We start from the raw sequence: 18,766 nt of genomic DNA on the forward strand, positions 1-18,766 counted from the left end.
GTCCATCTGAGGCGCCAGGTGGAAATGGCATGGCAAGCCGTTCCACAGGACTACATCCAGCATCTCTACGATCGTCTCCATGGGAGAATAGCAGCGTGCATTGCTGCGGAGGGTGGATATACACTGTACTAGTGCCGACATTGTGCATGCTCTGTTGCCTGTGTCTATGTGCCTGTGGTTCTGTCAGTGTGATCATGTGTTGTATCTGACCCCAGGAATGTGTCAATAAAGTTTCCCCTTCCTGGGACAATGAATTCACGGTGTTCTTATTTCAATTTCCAGGAGTGTACTTCTGGAGACTATCCACCCGTGCAAAGGCTCGACGAACGTTGGTACAGGGTGACAATCATAGAACTATATGAAATAAAATCGGCATAACTTCTGACCGGTTTGCGTTAGGACGTTCAAACTACTCGGTTGGCAGCGGGGAGTGATGCGAGTTAGTACGCGAATGCATGGTTTTGTTTAGAGACGAAACCCACTTTCATTTGGATGGGTTCGTCAATAAGCAAAATTGGCGCATTTGGGGGACTAAGAATCCGCATTTCGCGATCGAGAATCTCTTCACCCTCAACGGGTGCAGTGTGCAGTGTGCATTGTGCATTGTCCGGACACGATGTGCGATATTCCTCGATGGCACGGTAACTACCGAATGATACGTGAAGGTTTTGGAAGATGACTTCGTCTCCATTATCCAAAGTGACCCTGACTTCGACAAGATGTGGTTCATGCAAGACGGAGCTCGACCCCATCGAAACAGTAGAGTGTTTGATGTCCTGGAGGAGCACTTTAGGGACCGCATTCTGGCTCTGGGGTACACAGAGGCCACTGGAATGGGCCTCGATTGACCGCCATATTCTCCGTATCTGAACACATGCGACTCCTTTTCGTTGTGCTATATTAAAGATGAGGTGTACAGCAGTAACCCCAAAACCATTGCTGAGCTGAAAACAGCCATTCAGGAGATCATCGACAGCATCGATGTTCCGACACTTCAGTGGATCATGCAGAATTTCGCTATTCGTCTGCGTCAAATCATCGCCAAAGATGGCACGCATTTCGAACATGTCATAACCTAAATCCGAATGTCTGTAGTGACGCTTACATGTTGAATAAAGTGTGTGCATTGTGTAGTTTGTAAATAATTTACTTTTGTTTTCATATAGTTCAATAATTGTCACCCTGTATGAATGTAAAGCTAGAGGCGGTACCGTCGGGGTTGTTGGTGCCCTGGGGCGCGCCCTCCTCGGAGCCCGCGCTGCCGGGCGAGGCGAGCGACTGCCCTTGCGCCAGCCCCAGACCCAGCTGCTCGGCCAGCTCTGCGTGGTCCTGCTGGTGGATGTACTCGAAGATGCTGCTGCCCGTCATCTCCACCTGCAAAACAACACACCGCAGCCTTAGGAAACACTCGCACACTTACACAACAGCGACATCGCTTGCGCCGGCGCTGTCATTGTCGAGGAATCTCACGGAAGAGTATTTGGCAAGTGTAGCGTTTCTGTAAAGAAAATCGCATGCGAGCCGTTAGTGCGGCGTATTACACGGGGCTATTTTGTTAAATGGAGACAGGTGCAGAAAACAATTCCTGAGATGATAAAGAGCAGAAAATGTTATATGGATGTTTCCAAGCCGGCCCGAGTGGCCGAGCGGTTCTAGGCGCCTCAGTCCGGAACCGCGCGACCGCTACGGTCGCAGGTTCGAATCCTGCCTCGGGGATGGATGTGTGTGATGTCCTTAGGTTAGTTAGGTTTACGTAGTTCTAAGTTCTAGAGGACTGATGACCTCAGATATTAAGTCTCATAGTGCTCAGAGCCATTCGAACCATTTGATGTTTCCAAGTTGGAGATATTAGATCTTCGACAGTGTAGGTTTCAATAACTGAAATCACACATAAGAACAATACAGACAAGTGGGAACGTTCTGTCTGTACTGGTGTTTTAGCACCACTAGCCATCAGGGAAGTTAGGGTCACCCGCAGAAAGTTCAAATGTTCAAATGTGTGTGAAATCTTACAGGACTTAACTGCTAAGGTCATCAGTCCCTAAGCTTACACACTACTTAACCTAAATTATCCTAAGGACAAACACACACACCCATGCCCGAGGGAGGACTCGAACCTCCGCTGGGACCAGCCGCACAGTCCATGACTGTAGCGCCTTAGACCGCTCGGCTAATCCCGCGCGGCAAGTCCAGATGTACCTCGCCTGTGAGGATGACTGGTCCCACTTGGAGATCGCCAATAATCGCCTCCCACACAATGAGACGGAACTGGTGTTAATGGCTCGCTACCACCATACCGTGGGGATTTGCCGTAGCCCAAAGGTGGGTGCTTTGAAGGTTAACTACACTCCTGGAAATGGAAAAAAGAACACATTGACACCGGTGTGTCAGACCCACCATACTTGCTCCGGACACTGCGAGAGGGCTGTACAAGCAATGATCACACGCACGGCACAGCGGACACACCAGGAACCGCGGTGTTGGCCGTCGAATGGCGCTAGCTGCGCAGCATTTGTGCACCGCCGCCGTCAGTGTCAGCCAGTTTGCCGTGGCATACGGAGCTCCATCGCAGTCTTTTAACACTGGTAGCATGCCGCGACAGCGTGGACGTGAACCGTATGTGCAGTTGACGGACTTTGAGCGAGGGCGTATAGTGGGCATGCGGGAGGCCGGGTGGACGTACCGCCGAATTGCTCAACACGTGGGGCGTGAGGTCTCCACAGTACATCGATGTTGCCGCCAGTGGTCGGCGGAAGGTGCACGTGCCCGTCGACCTGGGACCGGACCGCAGCGACGCACGGATGCACGCCAAGACCGTAGGATCCTACGCAGTGCCGTAGGGGACCGCACCGCCACTTCCCAGCAAATTAGGGACACTGTTGCTCCTGGGGTATCGGCGAGGACCATTCGCAACCGTCTCCATGAATCTGGGCTACGGTCCCGCACACCGTTAGGCCGTCTTCCGCTCACGCCCCAACATCGTGCAGCCCGCCTCCAGTGGTGTTGCGACAGGCGTGAATGGAGGGACGAATGGAGACGTATCGTCTTCAGCGATGAGAGTCGCTTCTGCCTTGGTGCCAATGATGGTCGTATGCGTGTTTGGCGCCGTGCAGGTGAGCGCCACAATCAGGACTGCATACGACCGAGGCACACAGGGCCAACACCCGGCATCATGGTGTGGGGAGCGATCTCCTACACTGGCCGTACACCACTGGTGATCGTCGAGGGGACACTGAATAGTGCACGGTACATCCAAACCGTCATCGAACCCATCGTTCTACCATTCCTAGACCGGCAAGGTAACTTGCTGTTCCAACAGGACAATGCACGTCCGCATGTATCCCGTGCCACCCAACGTGCTCTAGAAGGTGTAAGTCAACTACCCTGGCCAGCAAGATCTCCGGATCTGTCCCCCCATTGAGCATGTTTGGGACTGGATGAAGCGTCGTCTCACGCGGTCTGCACGTCCAGCACGAACGCTGGTCCAACTGAGGCGCCAGGTGGAAATGGCATGGCAAGCCGTTCCACAGGACTACATCCAGCATCTCTACGATCGTCTCCATGGGAGAATAGCAGCCTGCATTGCTGCGAAAGGTGGATATACACTGTACTAGTGCCGACATTGTGCATGCTCTGTTGCCTGTGTCTATGTGCCTGTGGTTCTGTCAGTGTGATCATGTGATGTATCTGACCCCAGGAATGTGTCAATAAAGTTTCCCCTTCCTGGGACAATGAATTCACGGTGTTCTTATTTCAATTTCCAGGAGTGTATATCCCCCCCCCCCCTCTTAAAGGTAATCTCATCTGTGAATAAGATGGATGACAGAAATCCCTCCACCGTTGTGACCTGTCCAACGAACCAATGAGTAAACCATCTCCACGGATGCACGTCACTAGGTAATACAGCCTGAACGCATTGCAGGTGGTACGGATAGTGACAGTCGTCGTGGTGGATGTTACACATGACCGTCTGGCTTATCCCTTTCTGCCCTCATGCTGTTACAGTGCTCGCTGTCAGAGATGTTTTATTTCCACCTTCAAGTGTTTATCCCCTTGAACGCATTTCCGGGCGTGTATCGAAATGAAATGTTCTGCTACTTAAACTCTCAGCAATCGTTTCCTGCAGTTTGTCACCATTTAGCAAAATCACACTGTACAGTATTTCCACAACATTTAAAGTCCTTGTCAAGTAGGTATAACAGGAGGTATAGAACGAGTTCAGAGATGAGCTGCTAGGTTCGTAACAGGTATAGAACGGTCACTTTTGCTTAGTAGTTTTAGGTAAGGAATGTTTCGAATTACGCATGCCTAAGATACCGGCAGCGATAAGGGCTGTACTACTTCGTTTACGACGCTGCCAACCTCAGCAAGCAACTGTGCGGTAGCCGTTACATACTTTATGTACTCAACTTTGTTTTGTATTGTGCGGCCGCGCAGGATTAGCCGAGCGGTCTAAGGCGCTGCAGTCATGGACTGTGCGGCTGGTCCCGGCGGAGGTTTGAGTCCTCCCTCGGGCATGGGTGTGTGTGTTTGTCCTTAGGATAATTTAGGTTAAGTAGTGTGTAAGCTTAGGGACTGATGACAAATGGTGCAAATGGCTCTGAGCACTATGGGACTTAACTTCTAAGGTCATTAGTCCCCTAGAACTTAGAACTACTTAAAGCTAACTAACCTAAGGACATGACACACATCCATGCCCGAGGCAGGAAACGAACCTGCGACCGTAGCGGTCACGCGGTTCCAAACTGAAGCGCTTAGAACCGCACGGCCACACCGGCCGGCTGGACTGATGACCTTAGCAGTTAAGTCCCATAAGATTTCACACACATTTAAACATTTGTATTGTGCGTTCTTGAGAATTTCTTTTCTTATTTTGAAATGAGTTAAGTGATAAATTTTCGTCCAACACGGTGCTGGAGTATGACTTCCACGACGCCAAAAAGTGTTGGTGATCTATATGACTGTATGTCAGTTTTGCTTTCACAGAGGCACAAATCACGGGTGTAGACTTCCATCCCTATGAGACGGAAAAGTTGCTTGTTCCTCCGCAACTCTCCTCGTCACATTGCAGTCTAAGTTATCCTTTGTTTACGTTTGTGTCGAATGCTTCGTTTAAGTTTCCGCACTGTGAATACAGGGTGGGCAAAATAAAAATAATCCGGATAAATTTCCCGCACCTTAAGGTAGGCAAACCAACTTACATCATCCACCCTCACAGTAGATGATGCACGTTAGGTTACATGGTCCAGGTGCATGAAATATCGTCCAGCTTATTTCTGTTTTGTCAACCAGTCACCCCAGATGGCCTGGTTGCAGAAGATGTAAGTTGGGTTGCCTGTTTTAAGGAGAATGAAATATTTTCCTGGTCATTTTTAATTTCCCCATGCTGGATGATAATACGAAAGTGTAACAGGGAGGATGAGAGCTTAAATGGGGATCTTTTGAAGAAAGAGGACGCCGTTTTCACGAAACCCCGTCGGGTGATTTTAGAGAATCGGGTTCAAAGACAGCACAAAATTTCCGCTGCCACCACCACACATCTCGTGTAGGAATTGAGAGAATAAGCTGTGAGATATTAGGGTGTGCACAGAGACAAAGGCGAATGGAACAGCTCATAAACATTGTTAATCCTGATGCGAAGTACTCCCGACCAAACGCCGACAGGTCAGGAAATAACCACGCGACGACATCAGAGGCCCCAGCACAGTTAGGGCAAGTGTACGAAAGACTTATACTTGTTCAAAGTGTTCTGGGATAATACAGAGCATATGTAACGGAAATAGTGTACAAATTCTAGGGTACTGCATTTGGAGTCCTAATTAAGAACGCATGACAAGTGACTCCGAACGTGTTCAACGACGCGTTGCTAGGTAGACAACAGATTGGTATAGTCAATACGACAATTTATTTATTTATGTAACAGAGATGCTCGGAGAATTTAAATAAAGATCTTTGGAAGAAAGGCGACGTTGTTTTTCGAGAACCCTCTTTGCGTGTTGTTCATTGCCGCGAACGTTAGGCGTTTCTTTTTGTTTTTCTCTCTGGGTTTGGGTGAGGAAGGAAGGAAGATAAGGGGTTAAAGCACCGTTAATAAGGTTACGGAAATTTCGTTTGAGATGTACTTGTGCTCATTTTCTCGAAAGGGCTGCACGGGTTTTCCTAGAGACGGTGTCAGAAACAGTTCCATTGAAATAGCTGTATAGCCGACAGGAAACCTAATAAGGAACCTGTAATAATGAAACTCAGGTTCCTTATAAATACGGTAAGAAGTGTATGAAATACACGGAATAAAAACAGTTTGTCAGACACAAATGTGTGATTTAATAATGAAATACTGAAATTAGCAACAGTAGCGAGAAAACTACATTGCTCTGCAAAACTTAAGGGCGAGATAGATAAAGTAGCATAATATATTAACTACTCGATGGAAATGAATGAAAGTGCAGGCGCGTGTTGTCAGAAGTTTCCCAGTCGTGCACACGAAGTTGGACGTCATATGGCGCTAGTTCAGCGAGACAACAGCACCAAATGGCGCTGGCCTCGCAACGCGAGGCAGTTGAAGAGATGGGAAAAGACAGTGTGAATAAACTGGCGAATGGTTACGGTGCACTGTGGTGATTTCTTCATTACAACATGGCCCGGATACAACATCTGGATGACTTCACACGGGGAAGAATCATCGGTAAACTGGAAGAAGGGTGAACTGTGATGAGTGTAGCCCAGGCCTTTGGTATTGTTCGTAGCATTGTTTCTCATGCGTGGGGAGAGTTTCGGAACACAAGCACTGGGGAGAGTTTCGGAACACAAGCACTGCTGCCGAAAGGAGAGAAGATGGTCGACCACAACGACCAACTACAGCAGCAGATGATGGCTACAATATGCAACAGGCAAAAAGCGGGTGTAATGGGAACCGCATTTAACAGGACTGCAAGGTTCTCCACAGTGGTACGGCGACTACATGAGGGTGACCTCGTTGCCCGACGACCAATATATTATGTTGCGTTGACACTCGCACATCAGCCGCACCGTTTGCACTGAGGCTTTGAGTATAGGGAATAGGGTCGCTTGCTGTTCTCGGGTGAGAGGTGGGAACAACGCAATGCATCGAGGAACATTGTTGAACATTTTCGTTTTGGTGGTCTAGATGTTATGGTTTGGGGAAGCATTATGTTACATGGGCATGTGCTGTTGTTGTGGTCTTCAGTCCAGAGACTGGTTTGAAGAAGCCCTCCATGCTACTCTATCCTGTGCAAGCTTCTTCATTTCATAGTAACTATTACACTCGATATGCTTCTGACTCTGTTTAGTGTTTTCGTCTCTTGGCCTCCCTCTACGATTTTTATCGTTCACGCTGCCCTCCAACACTAAATTGGTGATCCCTTGATGCCTCAGAACATGTCCTATCAACCGATCCCTTCTTCTAGACAAGTTGTGCCACAAACTCCTGTTTTCCCCAGTCCTATTCAGTACCACATCATTAGTTACATGATCTATCCATCTAATCTTCAGAATTCTTCTGTAGCACCACATTTCGAAAGCTTCTATTCTTTTCTTGTCTAAAGTATTTATCGTCCACGTTTCACATCCATACATGGCTACACCCCATACAAATACTTTCAGAAACGACTTCCTGACACTTAAATCTATACTCTATGTTAACAAGTTTCTCTTCTTCAGAAACACTTTTCTTGCCATTGCCAGTCTACATTTTATATCCTCCCTACTTCGGCCATCATCAGTTATTTTGCTCCCCAAATAGCAATAAGTGTCTCATTTCCTAATCTGCACTGTAGAGTGTTTACGCATGAGACTTAATTTTGCCGTGAACGACTGAAGTTCATTTTTCGTGCCCATGATGGACTGCCTGAATGTTCTACGTATTCAGTCAAGCTAGGAGAAGCAATCATTCTATCCTCATTTCCAAGAACACATAGTGAACAAAACTGCAGCACAGCAATAATTCCCACTACATCCTCCTCATTCATGGCATATAATCAATATTAAACGTGGAAGCATTGACTGAAAATACATTCATGTTCAGAAAAAAAAAAACCAGAACACCTTGAACGACTAGAGATAAGACGTTCATATTCACAGGACACGTGCATCAGCATGTTATGGAGAAATGATTAGCATGGACCCTGATAACTTGTTCCATGCATGATGGTATCGACGCGTATTGTGTGTGAATAGCGTCCTGTGCTAATGCCATCCATGCTGCATTCACCTGGTTTCAATGTTTATTTGTGGTGGTTGGCATCCCATTCTCTCATGCCAATAACGTGTCATCTTTCAGACTCACTGATTTGACGGTACGGTTCGCTCATACGTTTGCGAGGCATCCTGCACGTCTATTCAAGTCACACTGATCCATTCCCTTCGGTTTATAGCTGCAACGAGAGCCGCAAGCACGTTTTACCGGCAGGTCGAGTTGCGCCGTGATATCAGTCGCTGGCCGACATGGTTCAAACGATAATGATTTCTGCAGAACATACTAATGTGCATGTCCTGTGAGTATGTACGTCTTATCTGTAGTCGTTCATTTTTTCTGAACATGAGTGTACGTAGCATTCACTTTCCGTATATCAACATTTTGTTTAAGGGGAAATTCTTTCTTGGAAGAACAGAAAATAGCGTACTTCCAGGCAATTTCTTATGTTCAAAATATCCACGGGTGTACTGCCGGTCTACAGTGTCAAACGGGGACAATATTTCGGCGATCATACATGTCGCCATCATTAGGTGAACTGACGGACTACGGTGGCGCAACTTTTCAAATTTCTTCATGCTGCGGTACATCTCCTCCCCGTAAAGGTGTATGATGTGATTCTTGAGTTTCTCCCGGCGTATTTGATAATCAAAATATCCACGGGTGTACTGCCGGTCTACAGTGTCCAACGGGCACAATATTTCGGCGATCATACATGTCGCCATCATTACTATGGAGTAATGTACCCTTAGTGCTAGATCTATGTGTGGTACAGTTTTATGACAGTCATACTAAACCATGTATGATCGCCGAAATATTGTGCCCGTTGGACACTGTAGACCGGCGGTACAAAATGGTTCAAAAGGCTCTGAGCACTATGGGACTTAACATCTATGGTCATCAGTCCCCTAGAACTTAGAACTACTTAAACCTAACTAACCTAAGGACAGCACACAACACCTAGTCATCACGAGTCAGAGAAAATCCCTGACCCCGCCGGGAATCGAACCCGGGAACCCGGGCGTGGGAAGCGAGAACGCTACCGCACGACCACGAGCTGCGGACACCGGCGGTACACCCGTGGATATTTTGATTATCAAATACGACGGGAAAAACCCAAGAATCACAATGTTTTCGAATTTGAGTTTGTGGAAAACATCCTTAATGAATTAGGGAACATTTCTGAATTTACGCATTGGTAACGAACTATGAAGTAATATACCCTTAGTGCTAGATCTATGTTTGGTACAGTTTGATGACAGTCATACTAAACCATTTCCCTTAGATTAATCGTCGTGGATGCTTACTCACAATCGTCCATAGAGTTCAGGGTCCAATGTCATGAAACTGGTCTGAAATTTTCTTGAACCATCGATGTTTGTGTAGCTTACGTAGTTCTTCACGTCACGGTTATACCGATGGATACCTTTTCTGCAACGTGTTTAAATTTAAATACACTGCCTGAGAAAAAATCATCCAGAAGATATGGTCGTATGTTAATGCAACTTCGGACACGCACACAACATCGGCAAATAATCAGATTATTACAAGTGGAATTCTCTGTGACAGGTAAAACGGCCGCTAGGGTGCATTAGTGTTCATGGTGTTGTTACCACCAGGCCTGGTAGGCTATGTAAGGAGAGTTAATAGCGTCAGACGTTCAGTGATCATTGTGAAGGACCATGAGATGCCGCTTACTCGTGTGGGACAGCGTTATCAGCACCCCCCACCCCCCTGCCTTCATCGCTATACACCATGATAAAAGTTAACTGATTACTTGCTCTTCTGGAAGGTTTTTTAATGTCGTTCCAAAATCCTAACGTCATCTGCAACCACATGATCTAATCTACATCTATTTCACACTCTATAAACCAGCTAACAGTGTGTGGCAGAGGGTACTTCTGGTACCACTAATTGACTCCGCTTTCCCTCTTCTACTCGAATGGCGCGTGGGAAGAACGGTTCCCGGTAAGCATCTGTATTAGTTCTAATTTCTCGAATTTCCTCGTCCTGTAGAGATATTTTAAAGCGAACAGACAAAAATATTTGTTTAGAGACTGTTATAAACGATGTGTGCAGTGGCTAGTGCTCATACAAGAACGGGAGGCAGTATATCGATGCGGCCATCCGTCTTCGCAGCGGCCACGCCCTATCTCCGGCGTACGCCATCTGGCAGTTGCTGTTTCACACGATAGCAAGCGCTTGAAACGGCCTTATAACTACGTGATCTGAACTGCAAATAAAAAATGAGCTGAGATGGCAGAAGGAGATAATCCTCAAATTTTGGTAATTAGGCGTGTAAAATGTGTGGAATGAGATTTGTGTGTACATATGGATGTTTTCGTCAGAATTTCTGGAGCTAACGGCAGCAAAATTATTACATATGCGACATACTATACGAACGGTCTTCACAAACCATATCCAGAAACCATTACATCGTGTTTCTGTCACTATTTAAAACAATGTTCTGAATTGTAATTGTCATCGCAGGAAAGTTCCGAGTTAGCATGTGGAGTGGCATGATATACAGGGTGACAATTATTGAACTATATGGAATAAAATCGTCATATCTTGTGAACGGTTTGAATTAGGACGTTCAAACTGCAAGGTTGGCCGCGGGGATTGATGGGAATTAGTATGCACTGTATGGTTTGGTTTAGCGACGAAGACCACTTTCATCTGGATGGATTCGTCTATAAGCTAAATTGGCGATTTTTGGTGACTGAGAATTCTCATTCCTCGATCGAGAAGTCTCTTCACCTTCAACGGGTGACTGTGTGATGTGCAATGTCCAGTTACGGAATAATCGTTGCGATCTTTCTTGACGGCTGTTGGTGGAGATTGCTCACAAAACTACACTGAAGGCCCAAAGAAACTGATATAGGCATGCGTATTCAAATACAGAGATATGTAAACAGGCAGAATACGGTGCTGCGGTCGGTAACGCCTCTATAAGACAAGAGATAGCCAGTGTCTGGCGCAGTTGTTAGATCGGTTACTGCCGCTACAATGGCAGGTTATCAAGATTTCAGTGAGTCTGAACGTGGCGTTGTAGTCGTCGCACGAGCGATAGAACACAGCATTTCCGAAATAGAGATGAAGTGGGGATTTTCCCGTACGACCATTTCACGAGTATACAGTGAATATCAGGAATCCTGTAAAACATGATATCTCCGACATCCGCAGTGGCTAGCACACTGGACTCGCATTCGGGAGGACGACGGTTCAATCCCGCGTCTGGCCATCCTGATTTAGGTTTTCTGTGATTTCCCTAAATCACTCCAGGCAAATGCCGGGATGGTTCCTCTGAAAGGGCACGGCCGACTTCCTTCCTCGTCTTTCCCTGATCCGACGAGACCGATGACCTCGCAGTTTGGTCTCTTCCCACAAACACCCCAACTCTCCGACATCGCTGAGGTCGGAAAAAGATCCTGCAAGAACGAGTCCAACGGCAACTAAAGAGAATCATTCAACGCGACAGAAGTGCAACCCTTCCGCAAATTGCAGCAGATTTCAATGCTGGGCCATGAACAAGTATCAGCATGCGAACCATTCAATGAAACATCATCGATACGGGTTTTCGGAGCCAAAGGCCCACTCGATGACTGCACGACACAAAGTTTTACGCATCGCCCGGGCCCTTCAACACAGACATTGGACTGTTGACGACTGGAAACACGTTGCCTGGTCGGATGAGTCTCGTTTCAAATTGCATCGAGCGGATGGACGTGTGCGGGTTTGGAGACAACTTCATGAATCCATGAACCCTGCATGTCAGCAGGGGACTGTTCAAGCTGGTGAAGACTCTATAATAGTATGGGGCGTGTGCAGTTGGAGTGATGTGGGATCCCTGATACGTCTAGATAAGACTCCGAAAGGTGACACGTACGTTAGCATCCTGTCTCATCACCCGCATCCATTCATATCCATTGTGTATCCCGATGGACTTGGGCAATTCCAGCAGGACAGTGCTATACCTCAAACGTCCAGTATTGCTACAGGGTGGCTCCAGGAACACTCTTCTGAATTTAAAAACTTCCACTGGCCACCAAACTCTCCACAAAGGAACATTATTGAGCATATCTGGAATGCCTTGCAACGTGCTGTTCAGAAGAAATCTCCACCTCGTCGTACTTTTACGGATTTATGGACAGCCCTGCAAGATTCATGGTGCCAATTCCCTCCAGCACTACTTCAGACATTAGTCGAGTCTATGCCACGTCTTGTTGAGGCACTTCTGCGTGCGCGCGGATGCCCTACACGATATTAGGCAGGTGTACCAGTTTCTTCGGCTCTTCGGTGTATAATGGGGCGTAGTCTGGAGTACCGTACTAATGACTGGGATCTTTTGAATTTAGTGTGAATGAATACGTGGACGACCTTCCGGATTGTCGATAGGTGTTTTTAGCACATTCTCAGGAAGATGCTGAATGACGTAACCCGATAATGGTTGGAAGAAAGAGGACAGTGAGACTTTCCAACACCTTAAAACCGTCTGTCCGGCCACAACTAGTGCTGATTCTTTGCCATTCATCCCGCCCGTGAAAGAAAAATGTACGAGTTCGTGTCGCAGTTAGGCTCTCAATTTATATTGTTAGGGGGTTTATTTACAGAGTGAACGCTGTAGCAGTGTAGAAAATTAATCTCGAGGGACTGCATCTCAGCAAGAGATACTTGAAAATTTTGGACTCACAGTTTTCTGCCACGTGCTCCCATAGTGGCCACAAGGTTGGCAAGGAGTTCCACTCCTCCATCAGCGCTGCTGTCAGTTCCTGAATAGTCGTTGGTGGATGTGAACGGGATGCAGTTCCTCTCCCCCAACGCGTCGCACACGTGCTCGATGGGAGTTAAGTCAGGCGAACGGGGAGTCCAGTCCATTTCCCGAATATCCTCTCATTCCAAGAGCTCCTGCACCCACCCTATACATTGTCATCCACAAAATTGAAGTCAGGGCCAAGCGCACACATGAAAAGACATATTTGGGGAAGGAGTACAGTGTCACAATGACGTTGAGCGATGAGTGTACTGCGTGCAAAGGTTTGGAGGTCGCCGGCCGCGGTGGTCTAGCGGTTCTGGCGCTGCAGTCCGGAACCGCGGGACTGCTACGGTCGCAGGTTCTAATCCTGCCTCGGGCATGGGTGTGTGTGATGTCCTTAGGTTAGTTAGGTTTAAGTAGTTCTAAGTTCTAGGGGACTTATGACCTAAGATGTTGAGTCCCATAGTGCTCAGAGCCATTTTTTGGTTTGGAGGTCAGTACGTCCGTACAAGATTTTGCAAAAACTACATCATAACATCTGGACCATAAAAACGACCATGTTCATTAGTGATGGACGTATCCTCTTATGGGGAGAGGTAGGAACTTGTAATTCACGTGAGAACATAGTCGAACAGGATCTTTTTGGTGGTCCATCTGTTATGGTATGGGGTGGCGTAATGTTGCATGGGTGTGCTGGCCTCCAAATCTTTCAACACGGTACACTCAGCTGTCAACATTATTGCGACACTGTACTCGTTCCCCAAGTACTTCTTTTCAGGGATGCTTTCGGCCCTGTCTTTATTTTTATGGATGACAATGCGCGACAACATCGAACCGTGCAAATGGAGGAGCTCTCGGAACGAGAGGATATTCGGTGAATGGGCTGGCCTGCCCGTTCCCATCCAGCACGAGTGGGATGTTTTGGGGAGACGTACTGCGGCACGTTCAGATGCAGCAACGACCATTCAGCAACTGCCAACCGAGGAAGTGGAGAAATGGAACGATCTACCACCACAATTCCTTACCAACCTTGCACCCAGCGTGGAAGCACGTTGCATAGCATGCGCTGCCGTCCGTCATGATGACACATCCTATTAAGAACCATGTCCCACCTTTTGTAACGTCAAGGCGACGATCAAAATCAAGATGATTTCAGTGTACGAGGGTAATCCCAAAAGTAAGGTCTCCTATTTTTTGTATAGATACCGGGTGATCAAAAAGTCAGTATAAATTTGAAAACTCAAGAAATAATGAAGATAGAGGGGTAAAAATTGACACACATGCTTGGAATGATATGGGGTTTTATTAGAACAAAAAAAAAAAAACCATATTGCTAGACGCGTGAAAGATCTCTTGCATATGTCGTTTGGTGATGATCGTGTGCTGAGCCACCACTTTCGTCATGCTTGGCCTCCCAGGTTCCCAGACCTCAGTTCGTGCGATTATTGGCTTTGGGGTTACCTGAAGACGCAAGTGTATCGCAATCGACCGACATCTCTAGGGATACTGAAAGACAACATCCGACGCCAATGCCTCACCATAACTCCGGACATGTTTTATAGTGCTGTTCACAAAATTATTCCTCGACTACAGCTATTGTTGAGGAATGATGGTGGACATATTGAGCATTTCCTCTAAAGAACATCATCTTTGCTTTGTCTTACTTTGTTCTGCTAATTATTGCTATTCTGATCAGATGAAGCGCCATCTGTCGGAACTTTTTTGAACGTTTGTATTTTTTTGGTTCTAATAAAACCCCACGTCATTCTAAGCATGTGTGTCAATTTGTACCTCTCTATCTACATTATTTCGAGATTTATTCAGTTTTCAAATTTATACTGACTTTTTGATCACCCGGTACATAGATCTGTTTATTTCTACAATGGTTTACATCAGTTTACAGCTTGAACATTTAGCTATTTTTCGACATAATCACCATTTCTGTCAATGCATTTTTGTAGACGCTGTGGCAGTTTTTGTATGCCCATGTCATAACAGCTCGCCGCCATGCTGTTCAGAAAGTTATGAACCTCTTCTTTCACCTCGTCCTCGGAGCTGAATCTCTGGGACCACAATTAACGCTGACAGGTAGGTAGTGTGAGACTCTGAATAACTCAAACGGGCAATTCAGAACCGGAGAAGAGGAATGTTGAGCAAGGGCGTACACATTCTCCATGACTACGCTCACCCACACACCCACAACACCGTTGCTCTCCTGCAACAGTTTCAGTGGAGCATAATCACCCACCCTCCCACCCACCCACCCTATAGTCCTGACTTGGCACCCAGTGATTATCACCTGTTCCCTATGTTCTACATCTATATCTACATACATACTCCGCAATCCACCATACGGTGCGTGGCGGAGGGTACCTCGTACCACAACTAGCATCTACTCTCCCTGTTCCACTCCCAAACAGAACGAGGGAAAAATGACTGCCTATATGCCTCTGTACGAGCCCTAATCTCTCTTATCTTATCTTTGTGGTCTTTCCGCGAAATATAAGTTGGCGGCAGTAAAATTGTACTGCAGTCAGCCTCAAATGCTTGTTCTCTAAATTTCCTCAGTAGCGATTCACGAAAAGAACGCCTCCTTTCCTCCAGAGACTCCCACCCGAGTTCCTGAAGCATTTCCGTAACACTCGCGTGATGATCAAACCTACCAGTAACAAATCTAGCAGCCCGCCTCTGGATTTCTTCTATGTCCTCCATCAATCCGACCTGATAGGAATCCCATACGCTCGAGCAGTACTCAAGAATAGGTCGTATTAGTGTTTTATAAGCGGTCTCCTTTACAGATGAACCACATCTTCCCAAAATTCTACCAATGAACCGAAGACGATTATCCGCCTTCCCCACAACTGCCATTACATGCTTGTCCCACTTCATATCGCTCTGCAATGTTACGCCCAAATATTTAATCAACGTGACAGTGTCAAGCGCTACACTACTGATGGAGTATTCAAACATTACGGGATTCTTTTTCCTGTTCATCTGCATTAATTTACATTTATCTATATTTAGAATTAGCTGCCATTGTTTACACCAATCGCAAATCCTGTCCAAGTCATCTTGTATCCTCCTACAGTCACTCAACGACGACACCTTCCCGTACACTACAGCATCATCAGCAAACAGCCGCACATTGCTATCCACCCCATCCAAAAGGTTAAAAGAACGTTTGGCCGGAAAGCGATTCAGCTCCGACGACGAGGTGAAAGAAGAGGTTCATAACTTTCTGAACAGCACGGCGGCGAGCTAGTATGAATGGGCATACTAAAACAGTCGCAGCGTCTACAAAAATGCATCGACAGAAATAGTGATTATGTCGAAAAAGAGCTAAATGTTCAAGCTGTAAACTGATGTAAACCATTGTAGAAATAAACAGGTCTATGTACTTATAAAAAAAATAGGAGACCTTTCTTTTGGGATTACCCTCGTAATTATTATCTTTCAATAAAAATATCACTTCTGTTCGTCTCATTGCGTACTTTTCTCAGTTACCTCTTGTACTACACTGTATCACTTCCTCTTATGTACGGTCGAAGTTTCATTGAGCTGTGTTACTTGGCAGTGTCACATCATGCGGCATTTACTTTTGTTCTTGAGTTTTGCAGACAGGTGTATGTAACACATTAACTCTTCTTTAAAGTAATCAGAAGTCTGTAGCTGTTTTACCTGGGAGTTTGAGTCATGATAGTATCGGGGGGAGGGGGGTTTACTGGTGTTTGCTATTGTGCTCCATCCTTACAGCTGACAACACATGGCGAGAAGTACGAAAGACCGTTCACCGTGTACTGAACACTGGCTTCGGGTGTGTGAATACAAATATAGAGACGTCGTGGTCTGCAATACGAGACAGCTCGACAGGCGCGCGACACGACAGACAGGAAGTTTGCACTCTTTCATCTCCTCCGCCTCGGCGTCCTGATAGGGACGGGGCTATATAACGCGGCTGCGGCCGCTGAATGCGAATTGTGGTGGCCAGCATCCCCCGCGGATTGTCGGGCGGAGCAGGCGGAAGCGTGAGAGAGCGCTGGCGGCGGCGGGGGGCTGCAGACGTGTTAACGCGGCCAGAGACGCAGCAGCGCGTGGGCAGGAAGCGTCACGTGTGGCGCGCCGTGCACCTGCAGCGTGCAGCGCGGCCTGGCCGCCGCCGGGAGCCGCCGCTGCCGCTGCCGGCGATGGCAGGTGTCGGCCATGTTGGCGGCGGCTCTATTGATTGCGGCATCAGGCATGGCAAGCACGCCGGCAGACGTGCCCAGCATAGCGGCGCGCGGAGGCGGCGGCGGCGGTGGCGGCGGAGGCGGAGGCGGAGGCGGCAGCCCGGCACACCGACAATGTCACTGATTCGCCGCCACCCCCGCTGGCCGTCGCTGTCTGCGACCGCCGCCGCCACTGCCGACGCTGCGCCTACCACGCGAGACTTCGATTTCTCTCGGTAACTTTTACTTGTCGCGGGAAGTCCGATAGATGCGTGTGAGGCGTGGGGTGTCTCAGGGGAGTGTAATAAGATCGCCCCTGTTCGCTTTATACATTAACATCTTGGCAGATAACACAAGATGAGTATGTTAGCACACGTACACACGTTGGACAAAAAGCGCACCGGACAAAAATTTAGTCACGCGCTCGAGATATTAAGATAATACCGCATATCACTGTCACTAGCTTTGGTAATGGTCTCAGCTTGACGAGGGAGAGAAGCCACAAGATTATTCAGGTACAAGCTCACCGGACAAAAATTAGTCACCTCGTTCTTCACGCACAAGTGAATCGTTAGGCCGTTACAGATGGCGCAGCGATCCAGTCAATTTCGCAACGGCGTGCGCACTGCCTAAGTGAGCATAAGGCAATTTGTGTTTCAAGCGGACTTTGTGCGTAAACATGGGTAACCGTAAGGACGAGGGAGGGGGCAAAAAGACGCAATCGTGTACGGTCGTGCCCTTGGCCATCCAATGTGTGAAGTTGTTGGATTTGTTGATGTTTCGCAGCGGAATGTTCAACGTGTCTACAAGCACTGGTGTAACACACGTCGCCATCTACATCTACGTCTACATATATACTCCGCTAGCCACCAAGCAGTGTGTGGCGGAGGGCACAATTCGCGCCAAAATCATATCCCCCCCCCCTTCTCTTCCACTCGCGGATCGCGCGAGGGAAAAACGACTGTCTTAACGCCTCTGTACGAACTCTAATTTCCCTTATTTTTGAATGGTGATCATTGCGCGATTTGAAAGTTGGTGGTAATAATATATGCTCTACATCCTCGGCGAAGATCGGATTTCGGAATTTAGTTCAAAAATGGCTCAAATGGCTCTAAGCACTATGGAACTTAACGTCTGAGGTCATCAGTCCCCTGCCGGCCGTGTGGCCGAGCGGTTCTAGGCGCTTGAGTCTGGAACCGCGCGACCGCTACGGTCGCAGGTTCGAATCCTGCCTCGGGAATGAATGTGTGTGATGTTCTTAGGTTAGTTAGGTTTAAGTAGTTTTAACTTCTAGGGGACTGATGATCTCAGATGTTAAGTTCCGTAGTGCTCAGAGCCATTTGAATCATCAAATACTCAGCGAGTGGCTTAACCTGGATGCAACGTAGATGCACAACCTTGTGGACTCACTTAGTTATCGAACTAGAATCAAACGAGAGCGAAGTTCTGTTCACCGTTTCGCGCTCGTACTGTATTCCTACAGTGAACAGGCTTCGATCTAACGATGACATGAACACATGACGGAGGATTTTGGAAAATTGGAAATTTGTGGTAAGTCCTATGGGACCAAACTGATGAGGTCATCGGTCCCTAAGC

At 47.3% G+C, this 18,766-nt stretch overlaps 1 protein-coding gene across 1 annotated transcript in view; it reads right to left on the minus strand.

The window, feature by feature from the left end:
* LOC126184298 (protein trachealess-like) overlaps positions 1–18,766 on the minus strand; it is a 310,612-nt gene that overhangs the window by 118,259 nt on the left and 173,587 nt on the right. The window contains exon 5 of the mRNA XM_049926675.1: positions 1,212–1,374. Within this exon, the coding sequence (XP_049782632.1) occupies positions 1,212–1,374 (163 nt within the window). The remainder of the gene's footprint in view (positions 1–1,211; positions 1,375–18,766) is intronic.

Source organism: Schistocerca cancellata, chromosome 4, assembly GCF_023864275.1.
Source record: "Schistocerca cancellata isolate TAMUIC-IGC-003103 chromosome 4, iqSchCanc2.1, whole genome shotgun sequence".
In the NCBI taxonomy this organism is placed as follows: domain Eukaryota; kingdom Metazoa; phylum Arthropoda; class Insecta; order Orthoptera; family Acrididae; genus Schistocerca; species Schistocerca cancellata.